At 38.8% G+C, this 22500-nt stretch overlaps 1 protein-coding gene across 5 annotated transcripts in view; it reads right to left on the minus strand.

Annotated features, from left to right (window-relative positions):
• Positions 1 to 17726: 17726 nt before the first annotated feature.
• Positions 17727 to 22500, minus strand: part of LOC135097431 (cadherin-23-like) — a 42998-nt gene continuing 38224 nt past the window's right edge. For 3 of the 5 annotated variants that reach the window (XM_063999335.1, XM_063999336.1, XM_063999334.1), the window contains 3 exons: positions 21994 to 22182; positions 21088 to 21240; positions 17727 to 20021 (listed from right to left, as the gene is read on the minus strand). In XM_063999335.1, coding sequence (XP_063855405.1) covers positions 21091 to 21240; positions 21994 to 22182 — 339 coding nt within the window. In that variant the 3' untranslated portion in view covers positions 17727 to 20021; positions 21088 to 21090. Of the gene's footprint in view, positions 20022 to 21087; positions 21241 to 21528; positions 21602 to 21993; positions 22183 to 22500 lie in introns of those variants that run through there. The other 2 variants (XM_063999337.1, XM_063999338.1) reach the window with 2 other exon arrangements.

Below are 22500 nucleotides of genomic sequence, written 5' to 3' on the forward strand. Positions count from 1 at the left end.
CCATTCTAGTCTTGCTTCCCTCTATTTCCAGTCTGCTTAGCCCCATTCCAGCCCCATCTAGGCCCACTCCAGTACCCCCCAATTTTTCCCCATCTCAGCCCATCACTGCTACAGCCACCTTTAAAAAACTGATCCAAACACCCCTTTAACTGCCCTCACCCACCCTCACACACCCCTCAACACACACACACACACATGCACACACACACACACAAATACCCATAAACACACCTAAAATATTTTAAAACACAGAAAAAACACTAAATACACATCTAAACACACCTAAGACAGCTTCAGACACACTCAAAACACACCCAAACACCCCAAAACACCACATAACTTACCCAGACACCCCCAAACACCCCAAAACACCCCACCATGCCTCTCTCAATCACCAGTCACCACCACCTCAGCCTCACCATCAACATGTACAGCAAGGAAGGCGCAGGGGACTCGGGCCCTGACAGACACCACACTGGGGACTACCTGGCACCCTTAGCTTCTGTAGATCTGTCCCGTGTCAACACCCCTGGCGGATCACCCTCCCCATGACCCGGCCATCACCCCGCCCTTGAGGACCCCAATTGGGAGCCCCCGGAGGACCAAGGGATGTTGCTGAGGTCACACCTGATTCCGGAATCTTGACACCCCTTCAAGATTCCAAGCCGTTTAATGAAGGGCCGCCCGACAGGTTTGTTTTGTGTGTGTGTGTAGGTTTGTACGGCTCCACTGGGTTTGGTAGGCTTGTTTGGGGAGGTGTGGTGTCAGCTATTGTGTTCCAGAGAGGCTTGGTTCATGTTTGTGTAGGTTTGACAAGTGTGTTTTTGCTTTATATATATATATATATCTTTGTTTGTGTGTTTGTTGGTTTTTATCTTATTGTCTTATCTTCTTCTTCTTGACACTAAGCATATTTACTTTTTCTCTCTCCACTTGTCCTATATGAGATCTAGGGTCTAAACCCAAAATAAATCTAATAATCTTGTTTTGACAAATTTGTAGTTGTTTTTTAGATCTACTGCTAAGTCCAGAGTACCAAGAGGAACATGCATAATCAAAGTGAGGTTGAATTAGAGAGCTACATAAGGTTTTCTTAATTTTTTGATCAAGGTCTTTTGCTTGTCTGTACATGAATTTTAACCTTGCATTTATCCTCTTGATTATCTGATTACAATTTAGCTCCCCTGAAACACACTGATCCAATTGAACTCCTAAATATTTTACTGATTTTACTCCATTTATGTCCTGACCCAAACATGTTATATTAAAATCATCTACATTTTTTAATTTTGTTTTTGATCCAACTAACATAATTTTCGTCTTTCCTAAATGCAAAGACAGCTTGTTATTTATCATCCAGGTGTTACATGATTCAAGTTCTTTTCTTAGTCTATTTTTGATAAAATCTACATCTTTGTGTGGAACAATCAAAATGCTGTCATCTGCATATAGCAAAAATTTTCACGAGACACTGTTTTTCGTGTCGTTTACATAACATAAGAACAGGAGTGGACCTAAAATGCTTCCCTGTGGTACCACACAGGATACATTTCTGGTTTCCGAGCAATGTTCCTCTATCTTCACAATTTGACTTCTTCCACTTAGATAAGAATAAAACCATTCCACTGACTCTACACCCATTGCTCTTAATTTTTCACACAAGATATGATGGTCAACAGTATCAAATGCTTTTTGCAGATCTAGGAGAGCTAGGCCTGTATACTCCCCTTTCGATATATTAGTTTTTAGTAGGTCTAACAAATGAATCAGACATGTATCTGTGGAATGACTATCTCTAAATCCAGATTGAAATTCATAAATGATATTGTTTGCTTTAAGGTAATCTGATAACTGATCATAAACAGCTCTTTCTAGTACTTTAGATATTATATTAAGGATAAGTTAGGTTTGGTTATGTTAGGTCAGGTTAGGTTAAGTTAGGTTATGTTAGGTTAGGTTAAGTTACGTTAGGTTAGGTTAAGTTAGGTTAAGTTAGGTTAGGTTAAGTTAGGTTAGGTTAGGTTATGTTAGGTTAGATGTTAGGTTAGGTTAGGTTAGGTTACATTAAGTTAAGTTAGGTAGGTTAGGTTAGGTTAGCTACAATGATGCACGTTAAGCTGATGTTTTGTGTACCATTCAAGTTATAAGCTACAGTCAAGATCTACAGCGACATGAACAGTAGAAGGTCTCAAATTTCTCACAAGTTCAACACAGTGGCGCTTTTAATGGTACAGTGTGAAGGTACAGTGACGTGTTGTACAGTGGCCAGTGGTGCAGGTAGACGAGTCCTTCCTGCACCACTGGGACCAAAGGGGTACATTAGCATGGTGCAGTATTAGTGAAAAATTCGTACTTCCTAATATACTGTTGTTTTTATGCTGTTTTCTGTGTGTGTGTGTGTGTGTGTGTGTGTGTGTGTGTGTGTGTGTGTGTGTGTGTGCGTGTGTGTGTGTGTTTCAAGTGTACGTTTGTGTGTATATGCGTCTCATCACTGTCATGTACGCAGGGACACAAACAAACACAAACAAAGCTACAAGTTCTTAATGACGTATTTTTCAGAGTGATACAATATTTAAAACCATGATTTTCTCAGTAAATATACATTGCTATGGATGTAGGGATATAGGGTGTGTGTATGGGTGAATAATCTATGTATGGGTGTAGTATGGGTAAATAATTCCTTTTATATATAGAGAAATATTGAAAAAACTTAAGCATATTTCAGATTGTTTTGGTTGCAATGGCATTCAGGTTAACATAACTTATTTGCTTTTTTCTCAGTAAATATACATTGCTATGGGTGAAGGGATACAGGGTGTGTGTATGGTTAGGTTAGGGTAGGTTAGGTTAGGTTAGGTTATTTTTTGTTAGGTTAGGTTAGGTTACGTTAGGTTAGGTTAGGTTAGGTTTCTATAATCATTTAGACTCCTTCATTTCTTCCCTCTATGTCATCTACACCTAACCTAACCTAACCTAACCCATCAGAGGAGGAGGACGCCATCGTCAGCACCACACATCCCGAGACCATACCTGTGATTACTGACCCTGTGGTGGACCCTGAGTTTGGAACAGGTGTGTGGGTTGAAAATTAATGATGTGATGGTTGTACTAATGAATTATTAGATATTTAGTGTATTTTTTGTTTTATTTTTATTTTTGGTAGGCGAAATAGATGACAAATTAATTATATTGATATTAAAATTAATTTTTAGGAGTGTTAAAAGTAGTATCAAAGTTGTATTTGGCCCTAGTCAGACCTCATCTGGACTATGCTATGTAGTTCTGGTCTCTATATTACAGGAAAGATATAGGTCTATCAGAATCAGTACAAAGGAGAATGACTGAAAGGATACAGGAGGATGATGGGTATTCCTTATAAAATGAGACAGAAGCTATCAAATTTACATTCCTTAGAGAGATGTAGGTTAAGAGCAAACCTGATACAAGTCTTTAAGTGGTATAGGAGGTTGTAACAAGGGTGATGTAAGCAAAATTGTTAGGATCAGTGATCAGGTTAGAACAAGAAATAATAGGCTCAAGCTTGAAAAATTTAGATTCAAGAAAGAGATAGGAAAGATTTAGTTCTCAAATAGAGTGGCAGATGGACTCAATAATCGAGTTGTTGGTGGTGAGTCATTAGGGACTTTTGAAAGATAAAATAAATTTATGGATGGGGATGACAAGTGGAAATAGGTATGTACGTTTCATGCAGGGGCTGCCATGTGTAGGCCTGATGGCTTCTTGCAGCTTCCCTTATTATATTCTTATGTTCTTATGTAATATGTGTGTGTGTGTGTGTGTGTGTGTGTGTGTGTGTGTATATATATATATATATATATATATATATATATATATATATATATATATATATATATATATATATATATATATATATATATATATATATATATATATATATATATATATATATATATATATACATATATATATATATATACACACACACACACACACACACACACACACACACACACACACAAAATAAAGGTATGATGAGAAAGACAATTCTAGGGCTGAGAACAAGAAGGGCCAATGTCAAAAAATGGCCAATTGAAGATAAGACCATCACTAAACTAAAAATTTATATCTGTATCAGTGCTATAAGGGCCAATGTCATCCGTGGGTTCAGGGAGCTACAATAAGCGCTCTATTCTAGCCAAAGTCGAGTAATAAATGAAAATATTCATGCTAGAAAGGCCAATGTTGAGATTGGCCCTTGTTGCATTCATTTACTACAACCATAGAGGGCCACGTGAGAGGCCAATGTCAACTCCAGCCTTTCTTGCACCCAATGATGTTAATAATTTACATGTGTACATAACGTTATAAAATCCTTTGTGGTTTGATTATTGAAGAAAATAAGAAAAGTCAGCGGTTGCGAGGCAGTGAAGGTGAAAGCCGAAGAAGATTTTCAAGGCACTACTTTCTTAAAGAAGCAATACCTGAAAAGGAAGTATGTCAAAAGATGTTTTTATCTACTTTTGGTATTACGCTCAAGAGAGCTAGGATTGTTACAGAGAAGATGCGACAGTCTGGAAGTGGCATTGTAGCACCAGATGGAAGAGGAAAACATGGGAAACAGAAGAAAATATCTCCCAAATCACTAGAGATGATTAAGAAGCATATCAACCAGTTTCCGGCCTGGAAAAGTCATTATACTAGGGCAGACTCAGAAAGAAAATATTTGAATCCAGATCTCACAATAGCTCAGATGTATCGATTGTACCAAAAATACTGCCATGAAAACAACTCACCACCAGAAAAAGAATCAATGTACAGAAAAATCTTCAATGAAGAGTTCAATCTGTCCTTCCATCACCCATCCCAGGACACTTGTGAAAAATGTGATACTTTTAAGGCATCTCTAATGACTGCTAGTGAGGATGATAAAAACTGCATTGAAGAAGAGAAAGCAAAACACCATGAACTAGCAGAGATGGCTTACAATGAAAAAAGAGCTGATAAAGAGCTTGCTCTAAAAAACAAAGGAATTGTTACTGCATCCTTTGACCTCCAGAAAGTATTGCCTTGCCCAATGTTGCAGACAGGAATAGTTTACTACAAGAGACAACTTGCTGTATATAACTTAACCATTTTTGAAACAAGTGTGGATGGAAATAAAGCACACTGCATGATATGGGATGAAACTATTGCTAAAAGAGGTGGCCAAGAAATAGGTTCATGTGTAATGAAATGGTTGAATGGCCTCCAGAAGACATTAAGGACATTCGACTATACAGTGACTCGTGTGGTGGCCAAAATAGGAACCATTTATTTGCAGCCATGCTTATGCATGTTTCCAGGAGTAAGGGGATAAAAATAACACATTCTTTCTTAGAACCTGGCCATACACACATGGAAGCAGACACAGTACATGCTTTGATAGAAAAATATAGAAAAACAGCTACAAACATTGAGGTGCCACGGGACTGGAGCACAACAATAAGAGCAATCCATAGAAAAAATAAGTTACAAGTGACTGAAATGCAAACAGCAGATTTCATTAATTTTAAAAGTTTGTATATGTCTGCTGGCCCCCTGGTGAACCGCCACAAAGATAAAAATGGGCAACAAGTAAATTGGATGAAAATTAAGAAGATGGAATACAATCAAAATGAAATTGGCCAGATTATGTGCTGGACATCCTTTTTCCAAAATGCTGCACTGCAGCATTTTGATTTAAGAAGAAAGGAAAAAAAAAGACCACCCATTTGGATTCTCCCACAGCTTGAAGAGGGACCAAGGAAAATTCCACCCAAAAAGTTGAAGGACTTGATGGATCTCCTTCCACTTATTTCTGCAGGAAGCAGACATTTTTACAGAAGCCTGCAGGCAGCAGAAGATGCTTCAGATGATGTTTATTTAGATGAAGAACCCATTGTGTGAGTGTTATGACTGATGTCATAATGACTATGGATCATTACTTTTCTATTGAACTCTACATGTTAAAAAAATATAATTTTTTATTTATTTTGGTTAATCTACTTGTGTTTGTTAATGAATCAATCTTGGTTTTTTTTTTTCAATTTCTTTAGCCATTGATTGAGGATGTTACTCAGTATGTCAAAAATGTATCAATTTTTGTTTAGTGATTGATTATTCTACTTGAGTTTGTAAATTAATCAATCTTGTTTTTTTTTCACTTTTCTTTAGCCATTGATTTAGGATGTTTTCTTTCATTCCAAGCAAGAATATTACAGATATTGTAAGAATAGCTACTAGAATGATATAGCTTAACTTCAAAATGTTTAAAAAACTTTTCTCCATACATGCAATTTTTTTTTTTTTTTTTTTTTTTGCACAATTTGCAGGAATTAAAATTTTCAGTTTGGTCTAATATTTTTTTTTTCTTCAAAGTGAAAACAATAATGCAATGCCTTGGACAGGAAATAGCAGGTTAAAAGGCAAGTAATCACGAAAAAAAAAAGCTTTCGTTTGCTGTACTTGCCTGATTTTTAATAAAGGAAGCAATTTTTCAAATTCGTTTTTCTCAAAACATGGTTTTATGACATTGGCCCTTCTTGTTCTCAGCCCTAGAATTATCACCCTGATTAGACCAAAGCTAGAATATGCTTTGTCAGTGTAATCTCCCCACAAGAAGAAACATGTGAAAAAACTAGAAAGGTACAAAGGATGGTAATGAAAATACTTCCAGAACTGGAAGAATTGACATATGAAGACAAGTTAAAGGAAATAAATCTGCTGACATTGGAACAAAGAAGAGAAAGGGGAGACTTAATACTAATTTACAAACTGTGGAAGAGAGTGGAAGAAATAGATAATGAAAAACTGCTGCTAAGATAAGTAGGAAATACCAGTTACACATGAGGACACAGCAAAAAACTAAGAAAAGGAAGATGCTTGAGTACCATTAAGAAATATAGTTTCCCACTGAGAAATAAAGAAGTTTGGAACAAGCTCAGTGTTGATGAAGTATCAGCAACGAGTGTGCACAACTTTAAGGAAAAACTGAACACGTGTAGATATGAAGATGGGACCACATGAGTGTAGCTCAGGCCCTATAAATTACAACTAGGTAAATTAGGTAAACACACAAACATACACACACACACACACACACACACACACACACACACACACACACACACACACATCGTGTAGTGTAGTGGTTAGAATGCTTGGCTCACAACCAAGAAGGTCCAGGTTTGAATCCCAGGCACAGCGAGGCAAATGGGCAAGCCTCCTAATGTGTAGCCCCTGTTCACCTAGCAGCAAGTAGGTATGAGATGTAACCAGAGGGGTTGTGATCTCGCTGTTCTAGTGTGTGATGTGTAAGTGGTATCAGTCCTACCCAAAGATCAGTCACTATGAGCTCTGAGCTCATTCTGTAGAGTAATGGCTAGCTGGATGACCAGCAGACAACCGTAGGTGAATCACATACAGGGGGGCCCTTGAGTTATGATAGAGTTCTGCTCCTACACTATGTCATAAACAGATTTTTGAAGTAGGTCAGAACCAGCCTAAGTAAGAACCTACAGTTTGTCTCTTACTTATGCTAATGTTATAGTACTATAAAATCATATGCTAAAACATTAAAACATAACTACTGTACTACCTGAAAAAAAAAAAAAAATGCAAAGGGGAATGAACTGGAACAAGCACTGCCTGTATTGTAACATGAAACAGCAGTTTGAGATTGTCATAAACAGAGTACTCCCTGTATAAATAAATAAATAAATAAATAAATATATATATATATATATATATATATATATATATATATATATATATATATATATATATATATATATATATATATATATATATATATATATATAGTCAGGTTACTGCTAACGTGCAATATTCTGATGCAAATGACCATAATATCAGGGGTCAGTTTGCTTCCAGGTCATACTCTAATGCAGGGAACTTAAAGCCTAACACTGAGATGGGCTACATCAAGCCACAGAGGAGTCTGTAACGTGGAGTAAGGTAACACAGACGTTGAGGGAGCAAGTGCAGTGCTGCTGCTTCTGCCATCACCACTTACAATGATGTGAATTTAGGGAGAAGGGCAGGCTGCAGCTGCCATTGCAGCCACTACCACCGCCATCCACAGTGATATCAACAGTGAGCATTCATCAACTGTTTGTGTAAGCAGTGGCTCAGTGTGTTTTTTTAATTAATGATTGTTACTGTAATGTTACAGTTTTTATTCATTATGCTTGTGATGTTTATGCACTCCTTGATTTGCATTACCTTCAGTTATAAAAAATCTGAATGTTACATGTTGTCTGGAAATATTCTATTTCAATTTCTGAGGGGCCTCTCTCAGCCAGGTTGGAACCATAGTGATTTTCTGCCCTTGCTTTCATTAAACAAGCTGCAAAGAAGTCTGTAATGCAAGGCAGGTTAACAATAACATGGGGGAAGGTATGGATGCCTCTGTCACTCAGTGATAATACCGAGTATGCTGCCACCACTGCTGCTGCCCCCACCACCCACTGTGATAGTACTGAATGAGTCACCACCGCTGCCATCACCCCTGCTACCCATAGTGATAGTACTGGGTGTGCTGATGCCACCATTACCACTGCTGCTGCTGCTATCCAGTGGTAGTACTGAGTGTGCCACCACCACTGCCACCACCCAATGATAGTACTGAGTGTGCCACTGCTGCTGTCACCACCCAATGATAGTACTGACTGTGCCACCACCCAATGATAGTACTGACTGTGCCACCACCCAATGATAGTACTGAGAGTGCCACCGCTGTTGCCACCACTCAGTGGTAGTACTGAGTGTGCTACTGCCACTGCCACCACCCTGGCCACCCACAGTGATAGTACTGAGCATGCTGCCACCAACCCCACCACCTGCAGTGATAGTAATGAGCATACCACCACCAGCCCCACCACATGCAGTGATAGTACTGAGCGTGCCACTACTAGCCCCACCACGCTGCGATAGTAATGAGCGTGCCACCGCCGGTCCTGCCACATGCAGTGATAGTACTGAGTGTGCCAATGTCACTGCTGCCACCCCTGCCACAGTGTTACTATACAGTCAGGTTGCTGCTAATGTGCAATATTCTAACATGAATTGCATCTAACATGGAGGGGGTCTTGCTTCCAAGTCATACTCTAATGGAGGGAACTTAAAGCCTAAAGTGGGGATGGGGTGAATCAAGCTGCAGAGAAACCTGTAATGTAGAGCAGGGTAACACTAATGTCGGGTAAACGAATATGCCGCTGCTGCCACCATCACCAGCTCTGCCACCCAAAATAATGCTAGTTTAGTGAGAAGAATATCAGGCTGCAGCCACAGCTGCAGCTGCTCTGCTGCCACTGCCATCGCTCACTGCTGGTGCTGTTGCCATAATACTCATCACTGGGAGTTTAATGACAAGGGCAAGCTGCAGCCACCATACAGTGATGCAAGTTTGGTTAGGAAATGGACATGCTGTAGCTGCCACTGCCACTGCTGTCTCTGCTGCTGCTACACCGACTAGATACTGTGATACGAGTTTAATGAAGAGAAGGGCAGGCTGCTGCTGCTGCTGCTGCTGCTGCTGCTGCCACTGTCACCACAATCTAGTGATATCAACAAAGTGTATGTAAACACTGATGGTGTCATTTTTTATGATTGTTACTGTACTGCATTGGTTTTATTCATCACCCTTTTGATTTTTTATGAACTCATATGTATTTACCATCTTCATTTGTATGCAACAAAAATGTTTTATCTTAATTTTTTGAGTGGCCTGTCTTAACCAGGTCAGAACTATAGCTAGTTTTTGCCATTATAACTGCTAACTGTTAGCAGAGCTGAACCCCCACATTATATATATATATATATATATATATATATATATATATATATATATATATATATATATATATATATATATATATATATATATATATATATATATATATATATATATATATATATATATATATATATATATATATATATATATATATATATATATATATATATATATATATATATATATATATATATATATATATATATATATATATATATATATATATATATATAACAAAAAGTACAGATGAAAAGTACGCAGAAAAATATAGATACATATGAGTTGTGTATCCATCATCCCTGTGTTGGAGTGTGATCAATGTTTGTTTATATGGGGGGAAATTATCTTCTGGGATCCATGGTGGTACACTGCCAGGCAATGTACCACCATGGATCCACTGTTTTTTTTTTTTTGGGGGGGGGGATTAATTGTTTTTTGTGTTTTATTTACTTATCTTTATTCTTCATATTTATATGTAAATCACTTTAAATAAGCAATTAAAAAATAATCCAGAGTGAAACAAAAGTTTGAGGTGTTTTTTTCATGTGATGGCCACTAGCCCCCCCAAAAAAAAGTCCACTGAGGTGCTGATCATCAAGAATTTCAAGATAAGTGTGTTGAAACCTCTCTTCTGAAAGAGTTCAAGTCATAGAAAGAAGGAAATACAGAAGCGGGAAGTGAGTTCCAGTTTACCAGAGAGAGCAATGAATGAGAGAGACTTAAGACGGTTAGAGGAGAGGAGCTGATGAGACAAAAAGCTTTTGATTCCACACTGTCTAAAAGAGCAGTATGAGTGAAACCCCCCCATACATATGAAGCATGTTCCATACATGGAGGAATAAAGCCCTTGTACAAAGCTAGCAGCTGGGGGATGAGAAAAACTGGTGGAGAACACTCAGAACACCTAACTTCATAGAAACTGTTTTAGCTAGAGATGAGATGTAGAGTTTCTAGTTCAGATTATAACTGAAGGGCAGACTGAGGATGTTCAGTAGAAGAGGGGGATGGTTGAGTGTCACTGAAGAAGAGGGGATAGTTGCCTGGAAGGTTGTGTCGAGTTGATAGATGGAAGAATTAAGTCTTTGGTGCATTGAACAATGCTAGGTTTGCTCGGTCACAATCAGAAATTTTAGAGAGTTGAGAAGTCAGGCATTCTGTGGCTTCCTTGTGAGAATTGTTTACTTCCTGAAGGGTTCGATGTCTACAAAAAAGACATGGAAAAGTGCAAGGTGGTATCATCAGTGTAGGAATGGATAGGACAAGAAGTTTGGTTTAGAAGATCATTAACAAAAAATAAGAAGAGAGTGAGTGACAGGACAGAACCCTGAGAAACACCACTGTTAATAGATTTAGAAGAACAGTGACTGTCTACCACAGCAGCAATAGAATGATCAGAAAGGAAACTTGAGATGAAGTTACAGAGAGAAGGATAGAAGCCATAGGAGGATAGTTTGGAAATCAAAGCTTTATGCCAGACTCTATTAAAAGCTTTTGATATGCACAAGCCAACAGCAGCAAGTTTCACCAATATCCCTAAAAGAGGATGACCAAGACTCAGTAGGGAACTCCATAAGATCACCAGTAGAGTGGCCTAGACAGAACCCATACTGGCAATCAGATAGAAGGTTGTGAAATAATAGATGTTTATGAATCTTCCTGTTGAGAATAGATTCAAAACTTTGGAGAGGTAGGAAATTACAGCAATAGGACGATAATTTGAAGGATTAGAATGGTCACCCTTTTTAGGAACAGGCTGAATTTTGGCAAACTTCCAGCAAGAAGGAAAGGTAGATATTGATAGACAAATTTGGAAGAGTTTGATTAGGCAAGGTGCAAGCACAGAGGCACAGTTTCAGAAAACAATGGGAGGGACTCCATCAGGTTTGTAAGCTCTCTGAGGGTTAAGGCTAGCCAGGGCATGGAAAACATCACTGCAAAGGATTTTCATAGGTAGCATGAAGTAATCGGAGGATGGAGGAGACGGAGGAACAAACCCTGAATTATCCAAGGTAGAGTTTTTAGCAAAGGTTTGAGTGAAGAGTTCAGCTTTAGAAATAGATGAGATGGCAGTAGTGCCATGTTGGGTCCGAAACATAATGATACGTTGGTGGGTTTATTCGGGGTTCAATTGAGTTACTCAGATGTTCGGGGTTTTGGGGTTTCACACTGTGTATTTTTAATCTGTGTCGAAGCCAATGAAATAAATAGCAGGTGTGGTACACTTTAGTTCTGCTCCAGCTGTCTTAGGACTCACACGTTTTATTCCCTGTCCTACTCGCCTAATACACATTGCTAGCAAGGATGGCTCAGAGTTTAACAGGTTATGGGCCCAGGAACAGACTGTACGAGTATTTTGACGGTGATGAGCGCAAGTACGAGTTATGGGAAGTGAAGTTTTTGGGCTACATGCGGCTACAGAAATTGCATAATGTGATTGATCCTCCTGCATCAAGTACGACTGCTGCAGACGTTACCAAAAATGCCGAGGCATTTGCGGAGTTGATTCAGTTCCTGGATGACCGTAGTCTATCCCTTGTGATGCGTGATGCGAAGGACGATGGACGTGAGGCACTGAGGATTTTACGGGAACACTACTTATCGAAAGGTAAACCCAAGGTCATATCACTGTACACGGAGCTCACAACGTTGCTTAAGGGAGAAAACGAGAGTGTTACAGACTATGTGATTCGAGCCGAGACGGCGGCAACTGCACTTAAAACGTCTGGTGAAACTATTAGTGACAGCTTGTTGGTGGCAATGGTGCTTAAGGGTTTACCTACGGAATTCAAGCCATTTATGACTGTAATTACACAAAGAGAAAAGGCATTGACATTTGCTGAGTTCAAGGTGTCTCTCAGAAGTTTCGAGGAGACAGAGAAGTCGTGCGGCGACAAAAGTGACAGTGACAGAGTGATGAGGATAGAGTCTCGTAAATTCAGTGGTACGTGTTTCAAGTGCGGTCTTCAGGGTCACAAATCGGTCGACTGCCGTGTCTCTAGACCGAACCAGACTTTAAGAAGATGGTGTGAGAACTGCAGGAATAACTCCCACGATACGAAGTTTTGTTGGAAGAGTTCGGGGGGTAACAGTGGTAAAGACTCTGCCAGGAACGTAAAAGATTATAGTGATGATTATGACAGTCAGAGCCACAGTTTTGTGTTTAAAGTGGGGCTTCGGAGATCAGAGACTGAATCATGTGTTGTGGTTAACAAGTTAATGGTGGACTGTGGTGCAACTACTCATATAATCAATGATGACTCCAAATTTGTGTGTTTTGACAAGCAATTTGATCCTGAGAGACATTTTATTGAACTAGCTGATGGTAGTAGAACAAATAATCTGGTTAAAAAGAAGGGTGATGCCTGTGTTACCCTTGTAGACTCTTGTGGTAATGTTCATACAACAATTCTGGAAAATGCTCTCTATGTACCTTCCTTCAAGCAAGATATTTTCTCGGTTCAAGCTGCCACTGAGAAGGGTGCATCAATCGAGTTTAAACCAAATTCTGCAGAGTTAACATCTACAAACGGTACAAAGTTTGACATAGTTAAGTATGGTAGACTGTATTTCTTAAACAATACTGTGTGTTCAAATAGGGCGTCCTATACATTGAGACAGTGGCATGAAATTCTCGGTCATTGTAATGTGAGTGATATTTTGAAACTTGAAGGTGTAGTGAACGGGATGAAAATTAGTGACAAAAAGGACTTTGATTGTGGCATTTGTGTTAAAGGGAAAATGACTCAGTTTAGAAACAGACAAGCTGATGAGCGTTCAAAAGCTAAACTAGATATGGTACACTGTGACCTAGCTGGTCCCATTGATCCTGTTGCCAAGGACGGTTTTAAGTATGCACTCAGTTTTGTTGATGATTACTCCGGTCTTATCATGATATACTTCCTCAAATATAAGTGTGACACCTTACAGGCAACTAAGCATTTCATAGCAGACATTTCTCCCTATGGCTCAGTGAAATGTCTCAGAAGTGATGAAGGTACGGAATTTACTTCTAATGCATTCGCAGATTTACTCGTGGAAAATAAAATCAAGCATGAAATGTCTTCTCCCTACTCACCTCACCAAAATGGTACCGCTGAAAGAGGCTGGCGTACTCTTTTTGAAATGGCCAGATGTTTACTAATAGAGTCTGGTCTGCCAAAGTTTCTGTGGACGTATGCCGTTATGGCCTCTGCTTACATTAGAAACAGATGTTATAACCTTAGGATTAAGAAGACTCCATTCGAGGCTTTTGCAGGTAAAAAGCCAAATATTAGTAATATGCACATTTTTGGTTCTGTATGTTATGCCTATGTACAACAGAAGAAAAAACTTGATGCCAGAAGTGAGGATGGAATTTTTGTAGGCTATGATAAGTCTAGTCCAGCATACCTTGTATATTTTCCAAAGACTGGTACAGTAAGGAAAGTTGGATGTGTCAAATTTACCAGGCCTAGCGTAGATGTAAGTTCAGATGTAGCATGGGGTAGTGAATGTGACTGGACTACAACACGTAGTACTGACACTGAAGCTAGCCCAGAAGTTGGTAACCAAACAGAGGACAGTGTGTGTTTAAGGCGGTCAGAAAGAGTAAAACGTAAACCCATATATTTTGGTGACTGTATTGTTGGTGATGAAATGGATGAGGCTTTGGATAGTATTGTGAATTGTACTGTTGACTATTGCTATAAACTAGCCAGTGTACCTTATACATATCAAGATGCTATTGCATCTCCTGATTCTGATAAATGGCGAGAAGCTATGGAATTGGAAATGAAAGCTCTAAAGGATAATGAGACTTTTGAGCTTACTACTTTGCCTGAAGGTAGAAAAGCTGTGGGAAGTAGGTGGGTATATGACCTGAAGTTTAATCCTAACAATGAGACAAGGTACAAGGCTCGTTTTGTTGCTAAGGGTTACTCTCAGGAGGCAGGTATAGATTATCACGAAACATTTTCCCCAACTACTAGGATCACATCTGTAAGAACTTTAATGCAGTTGGCTGTACAACATGACCTGGTTGTTCATCAAATGGATGTAAAAACTGCCTACTTAAATGCACCTATTGATTGTGAAATTTATGTTGAACAACCCAAGGGTTTCTGTGTGGAGGGTAATGGTGGCGAGAAGTTGGTGTACAAATTAAAGAAATCCTTGTATGGTCTCAAACAAAGTGGTAGAAATTGGAGTTCACTGTTGCACTCATATTTGGTTGACCTAAGTTTAACTCAGTCATTTGCTGACCCATGTCTTTATACCAGAATTACTGATGATGAGGTAACCAATGTATTAGTTTGGGTTGATGACATAATAATTGCGGCCAGCAGTGATGCAAAATTGAAGAACATGAAGGAAAGTCTGGGTGATAAATTTAGGATGAAAGATCTAGGCAAAATTTCCTGGTATCTAGGTATACAGTTTGTGTGTGATGATAATGTAATTAAAATGAATCAAACTAAATATGTGGAAAAGATCCTTGAGAAATTTGGTATGCAACATTGTAAACCTGCCTATACTCCTTGTAACATGGATGTGAACAAAGTATGTATTAGTTCTAGTGAATCAAAACTGGCTGATATCAATATGTATAGAGGATTAGTTGGAAGTCTGATCTATGTAATGACATGTACTAGACCTGATTTGTGCTTTATTGTAACTAAATTGTCTCAGAATATGACTAATCCAACTACTTCTCATCTCACTATGGCCAAGCATGTATTAAGATATTTGAAAGGTACCATTGATCAATGTTTGACTTTTAAAAAGTCAGATGAGTCACTGAATTTGATTGGGTATTGTGATGCTGACTGGGCTAATGCACAAGATCGCAGAAGTATTACCGGGTATAGCTTCCAACTTTCCAGTGGGGGTCCATTAATCTCTTGGAAGACTAGAAAACAGAGAACAGTTGCTCTGTCTACTTGTGAAGCTGAGTATATGGCCTTGTCTGCCGCTACTCAAGAGGCAAAGTTTTTATTGCAATTACTGGAAGATATGACAGGAAGTACTTCGATAAACAGCTGTACTATACACTGTGATAACCAAGGTGCCATAAAATTAGTTGAAAACCCTGTCCAGCATCAGAGATCAAAGCACATAGATATTAGATACCATTTTATTAGGATAGAGGTTCAGAGAGGTGTAGTGCAACTTAACTATGTACCATCTGATCAAAATATTGCTGATATGTTCACTAAACCTGTACCTAAAGTAAAGCTTTGTGATTTCAGTAAAGTTATTATGGGTGTGTAGATAGTTAAAACAGGAGTGTGTATTGATTTAATGTGTGTTGTATTGTATATACCCATCATTAGTTTCAGTGGGGGTGTTGGGTCCGAAACATAATGATACGTTGGTGGGTTTATTCGGGGTTCAATTGAGTTACTCAGATGTTCGGGGTTTTGGGGTTTCACACTGTGTATTTTTAATCTGTGTCGAAGCCAATGAAATAAATAGCAGGTGTGGTACACTTTAGTTCTGCTCCAGCTGTCTTAGGACTCACACGTTTTATTCCCTGTCCTACTCGCCTAATACACATTGCTAGCAAGGATGGCTCAGAGTTTAACATGCCATGAAGAAGCAAAGTTATTGGAGATGTTTTTGGCTAGGTGCAAGAAATTACAAGGGGAGTTAGATCTTGAAAGATTTTGACACTCTTTTAATGAAGAACACACACTTGTTTAGGTCATGCTGATACAGGTTAGGAATTTAATGGGACAGACTTGACTACTTTTACAATTTTAATGTGTATGTATATATATAGACCTTAATTATCAATATAATATACAACTAAATCTTGATTAGTAAAATATATTTTCTAAAACCCCCTGAAATAACCACTTAAACTTTTTTGGGGGGATTTAAGAGTTTTTTTTCAGGGGGGGGGCATTAATGCTAAGCCTGGAGGCAGGAGGGTGACAGTGGAGTTTTTAAGCTGGTAAATGGCTTTCTGGGTCAACACAAGATCAGCTGCCATATATATCACTAACACTCCCTGCTGCAGCTATGCCAAGGAATGTGCTTTTTCTTTCATTTTCAGCTCCTGGTGACCTATGGTAAAGCACAGCAACAAAACTGTAAGCATCCAAAATTAGTCAATGATGGGTCGCGTGAAGCCTGATGGAGTCGTCAGTTATGGATACTGCTTCCGAGGCAGCTGGACCAGCACTGGTGTGGGATGTGTATGAATAGCTACACAAGCATCTCAGCTGCTGTGAGATGTATGATGACTGTGTTCTAGCACATGATGGATATGCAACTCAAATATATCCACATTTTTTCCATATGTGCTTTTCACCTGCATTTTTGCTGTATAGATTTCTTTTGTGGTGACTACAGTCGGCTCGCCACTAATGTGCAGTATTCTGATGCAAATCACGTATACTGCCTGGGATCAGCTTGCTTGCGAGTCGTACCCTAACGGAATTTAAAGCCTACTGCATGGATGGTCCGCAACAAATTGTAAAAATGTCTGTAACACTGATATCGAGGTAGCAAGTGCAGTTCCAATCCCAACATCACTAGCACTATACACAGTGATGCAAGTTTGGTGAGAAGAATGAGCTGTAACTGCTGCAGCTGCCACCATTGATAGTGACATCAACAGTGAGCATTCATCAGCTGTTTGTGTAAACAGTGGCTCAGTGTGGTCTTTTAATGAATGTTTGTGTACTGTATAAGTCTTAATTCATTATTTAAAAAAATATTTTTACAACTCCTATGTTTGTATTACCTTCAGTTGTATCCATGAACAATCTGAATGCTATAAGTAGTTTGGAAATATTTAAATTCTTGAGGGTTGTCTCACACAGGCTGGAACCATAGTCTTTTTTTGCCATTGCTTTCATTAAAACTCTAAAGTAAATCACATCTAATCTAATCTAATGAACCTACCCCATGGTGTCAAAAGAGCATCCCTTCAGCTGCATCTTTATTATTTCCAGGAAAAAAAAGTGCAGAGATTAGGAGTATAAATGTCCTAAAACTGAACTTGGGACCTGACAGTCATCATGGTCTCAATGTCTAAGGTGTCATCCTTGTGTTCTCTCAGTGAGAGGTTCAATCCCTGGCTGGCTACAACTTGTCATGGCTAAAGACTTATCTCATCTTGAGATCAATTTCTCATTGTTTCCATAGAATGAATGTCCATGTGGGGAGCATGACACAAGTCACAAGGGTTGGTACCAAATCTGATGAGTAGGGCAGCTGCAAAGGGATAATCATGCATCTGAGAAGCCCATGCATTATAAGAGATATGTAAGAGAGGGTGCATCATCATCATCATCATCATGGAGCATCCATTTAGCCTTGCACCACATTTCAAGCCATATCTGCCAAAATTAATGTCCTCAGATGCCTCAAAACACTTGAGTAGAACTGGCAGTTGATGATCTTTTTTGGGGGATGAATTCATGATGAACTATCCTATGAATCTCAAAGACATTGAATAAAAATGCTCTTAGTGGTTTTCCAGACCTGAACCATGCCCTGCATGGAGATGCTGGACTCTTCTATTGTAAAGACTTGTTTGGGTTAGGGGGTTATACCTGTAAACCCAAATTTTGTTCCCAGAGATGTCCTTTGACATGAAGGTTGGGTCATTCATGGCTGGCTGACAGAATTCCTGACAGACTTTGGCCTGATGCTTCTTCTGTCCATTGTGGAGATGATTCTGCACAAACAGTAGATGCTTGACATGCTTAGAGAACAACACTTCCAGAATAAGTTTCAGGGGTGACAACAGTGCTGAATGTGCTGCTGTATTGCTGCTCAAATGGACTATTTTGAAAGAGATGGTGCCCAAATGCAAATTAAGTAAGTGCTGTAGGTAAAAGTAATTTTTTCATACCAACTGTTTATCTGTCAAAATATAGTGTAGACTATCTTTTATGCTCCAAGCACACATATGTTAGCACATAAACACATCACTGAAAAGTGTATCAAGCTTCCTTGACAATGCAGCTTCAAGTAAATGAATGACACATGTTATACAATTTTTTCTGCTGATAGTTATAATCATATGAACAGGAACATTCATAATGCTAATATGCTAATCAATATAAATAACCATCTTTATGATATCTATATTCTTATCTTTGTAATGAGATACTTAAACATTAGTTAAGCAGGAAATCTTAAAAAGAGAGACCATTGGTGGTGGCTGAAGCCACTGAACACATGTTTTCTTTTGTCTGGCCATTATGGAACACATACTGGCAATTAGATAGAAAGTTGTCAAGTGATAGATGTTTAAGAATCTTCCTTTTGAGGATAAATTCAAAAACTTCAGATAGGCAGAAAATTAAAGCAACAGGACAGTAGTATGAGGGATTAGAATGGTCACCCTTTTCAGGAACAGGCTGAATGTAGGCAAACTTCCAGCAAGAAGTAATATTATTACATGTTGACACACAGAGTTGAAAGAGTTTGACTTGGCAAGGTGCAAGCACAGAAATGCAGTTTTGAAGAACAAGAGGAGGGACCCCTCCAAGCTTTCCAAGGGTTTAGGGCAGCGAAGGCATGGAAAACATCATTGTGAAGAATTTTACTAGATAGCATCAAGTAGTCATAGGGTGGAGGAGAGGGAGGAACAAGCCTTCAATCAAACTTCCAAATAACAAACTATTAGCAGTGAATTTGTCCACAAGGAAGCAAAAGGAGCAAGCAATCCCTTTGTTTCCTGGAATTCAGTAAGTAGGGAAGTAAATGACTGGATCAAAACTCACACAAAGGCAACCAATTGGAAACCAAGGGAATCAAACATCATCATGACAAAGAACACAAGGAATAGAACTTTCATGGCTAAAGCAATTGAGGAAAAACCAATGTGGTCACTTTTTGACAACCAATTCCTAACTGTCACAAGCCTCACTCCACTACCACACAGGGTCAAAGGTCAATTTTAAGGCCGTATTATTTCAAAGTATAATCACAGAGTACCACAATAAAAATACAAACACAATCTCTTCAAATCATAATGGATGAACAAACTCACACACACACACACACACACACACACACACACACACACACACACACACACACACACACACACACACACACACACACACACAAGCCAGACATGAACAACACCACCACTGGTCATTGCTTGTTTGAGAGCAGAGATAAAATACTGGACAACTTCTTGACTTGGTAATGCTGTGTCCACCATCTGAGGTCCATTCCTGCAGTCACCGACAGCTGCACTCAGCTAAGTGGAGGAAAGGAAAGTCTGAGTGTGATGCAGGTGGTGGTGGTGGTGGTGGTGGTGGTGTGGTGTGGTATATTGGTGTTGATAGATGAAAAGAATTAAAGTCAAATGAAATTATCAGAAAAAATAAGAGAAGAAGAGAATGTGGAAGATCTGAGAGACACAACAAGCACAACAGACCATTCAGGGCAAGACAGAACAAAAGGTGTTTTACTGACTATACAACAAGCATGACAGACACAGGACAATGGAGGACAGGCAAGTCTACCCCTTGAAGCACAGCAACGCAGAACAAGGAAAAAAAAGCACAACAGCTTCTCAGTCAGGACAAAACAGAAGAACAGCACACCATTTCTTCCTCTGTGCCAGAAAACATTGTAAAGCAGCCACGTTTCAGACCAGGCCAGGCACAGATGTACTGAACCAATAGCAAACCACAGACACACACAAGCCAACTAACACACAAACATATATTATTTAGAGCCATGCACATAAACAAACAAATATTAAGCTATGTTGCTTGAATTTTTTTTTTTTTTAGGCATGCAATAAAATTATTAAAGATGCTGTTTGCAAAATACTAAGCACAATAACTATACACAAAAATTTATGATGCATTGGTTAAGACCTGTAGTGTGTGTGTGTGTGTGTGTGTGTGTGTGTGTGTGTGTGTGTGTGTGTGTGTGTGTGTGTGTGTGTGTGTGTGTGTGTGTGTGTGTGTGTGTGTTTGTAAATACTTTGAATATAACTTTATGTCAAACTTCATTGAATTCACCAAATAAATAAATATTGATAAAATATCAAACTTCCTTTTAACTCCAATAAAAATCCCAATATTAACAAGAAAATCAGGTTAGACTTTCTGGTACATTCTGAAACAAGTCTGGCCACACCTCCACTACTTCCCAAAGCCTCTAGTTGAAGAGACACAGGTTTTCAAGAGAGTTTTTTATGGTTCTTCTGACAGATACACAACATTTCTACAGTATCAACAGGAGAAACTCTCTGTAGCCTCGGAAGACAGTGACTGAGAGCACAGCAACCCTCAACAAATATACATACTCACCGGTCAACTATGAAGGCCACCAGGGTACACAACAGGGCCGTAATGTGCAACTAGAGAGGGGACTCCAATGGTGGTGGTGGTGGTGGTAGTGGTGGTGGTGGTGGTGGTGGTGGTGGGGGTGGTGGTGGTGGTGGTGGTCACATATCCTGGTATCTGTATAGAAAGAAAGAGATTAGATTCACTGGCTTGAATTATGGAATAGTGAAAGACTATAAATAAATAAATATAATCCTTTGCTTTGTTGGGTAGCAAGCTGTTTTATAAAAGCAAGTTTCTCATTAGCTTTGACTTTTGTTGAACATGCATGCAAGGTAACAATGTTAAAAGTTGGTAGTGAAAGCAAGTCCTGAAATTTTTGAGAAGGCATGGCAAAATCCTGTTTTCTTTTTGATACAAAACACCACTGCTACATTGTCACCTTAACTGGATCAAACAACTCACCTACTTTCTTAAATACATTCTTTCTCCTTTAGAACAGTTATCTTGGCTATGTAGTCTGTAGTTTTGACTAAACCTGCAAACCCACAAAACCAAACTGTATATAACTGTGTAAATCCAAGCACAGCAGATAACACACATAATACAATTACCATAATAGTGGAGAGAGAGAGAGAGAGAGAGAGAGAGAGAGAGAGAGAGAGAGAGAGAGAGAGAGAGAGAGAGAGAGAGAGAGAGAGAGAGAGAGAGAGAGAGAGAGAGAGAGAGAAAGTGGAAACTCATATCATACCAATATTTCATAACATCCTGAGAAACATATAACACAGAGTTTGCAAAACTAAGGATCCTGAAGTAACTCATACCATTGTCAATATTATTATACATTACATACTGCAGCCTTTCCATACCCTACAGTGGATTGTCAATAAATTGGATATTACAAGGAAAATATAAAGTCAAAAGACTCACCTCATAGAGCTTCTGTCTCTCCCTGTCAAGAGGCTTTTGCAGCAATATGGCTCCTGTTGTCTGATCTATGGTGAAGGTCTGCCAGTGTCCCAAAGTGTCTTTTAGGATCCTGTAACGGACTGCTCCATTGATGCCAATGTCCTGATCTGTAGCTCTCACCTGTATCACCAGGCTCCCAACAGTACCATTCTGTAACAAACATATTAAAGTAAATATCCCAAGACTTATCATTAACCAACTACAGTGTAAATTAATCAGTAAAATTACTGGTAAAACTGAATAAGTCTTATTTTATAGTTCAATAATTTACATTATTGTCTACTTAAGTGATAATGATCTCTATTGCAAAATGAGTTTAGAGGAGATGGAGACTGTTCTGTCATGGCTATCACATAGGAAATGCTCTCAGAGGGAGATAAGAGTTAGGATAAAATAGATAGATTTCCTAGATTGTCATGATACTGACAACTTTCTTGGTTGAAACTGTTAGTTTGACATAAAAAAAAA

The sequence above is a fragment of the Scylla paramamosain genome, unplaced genomic scaffold (assembly GCF_035594125.1).
Source record: "Scylla paramamosain isolate STU-SP2022 unplaced genomic scaffold, ASM3559412v1 Contig19, whole genome shotgun sequence".
Classification (NCBI taxonomy): domain Eukaryota; kingdom Metazoa; phylum Arthropoda; class Malacostraca; order Decapoda; family Portunidae; genus Scylla; species Scylla paramamosain.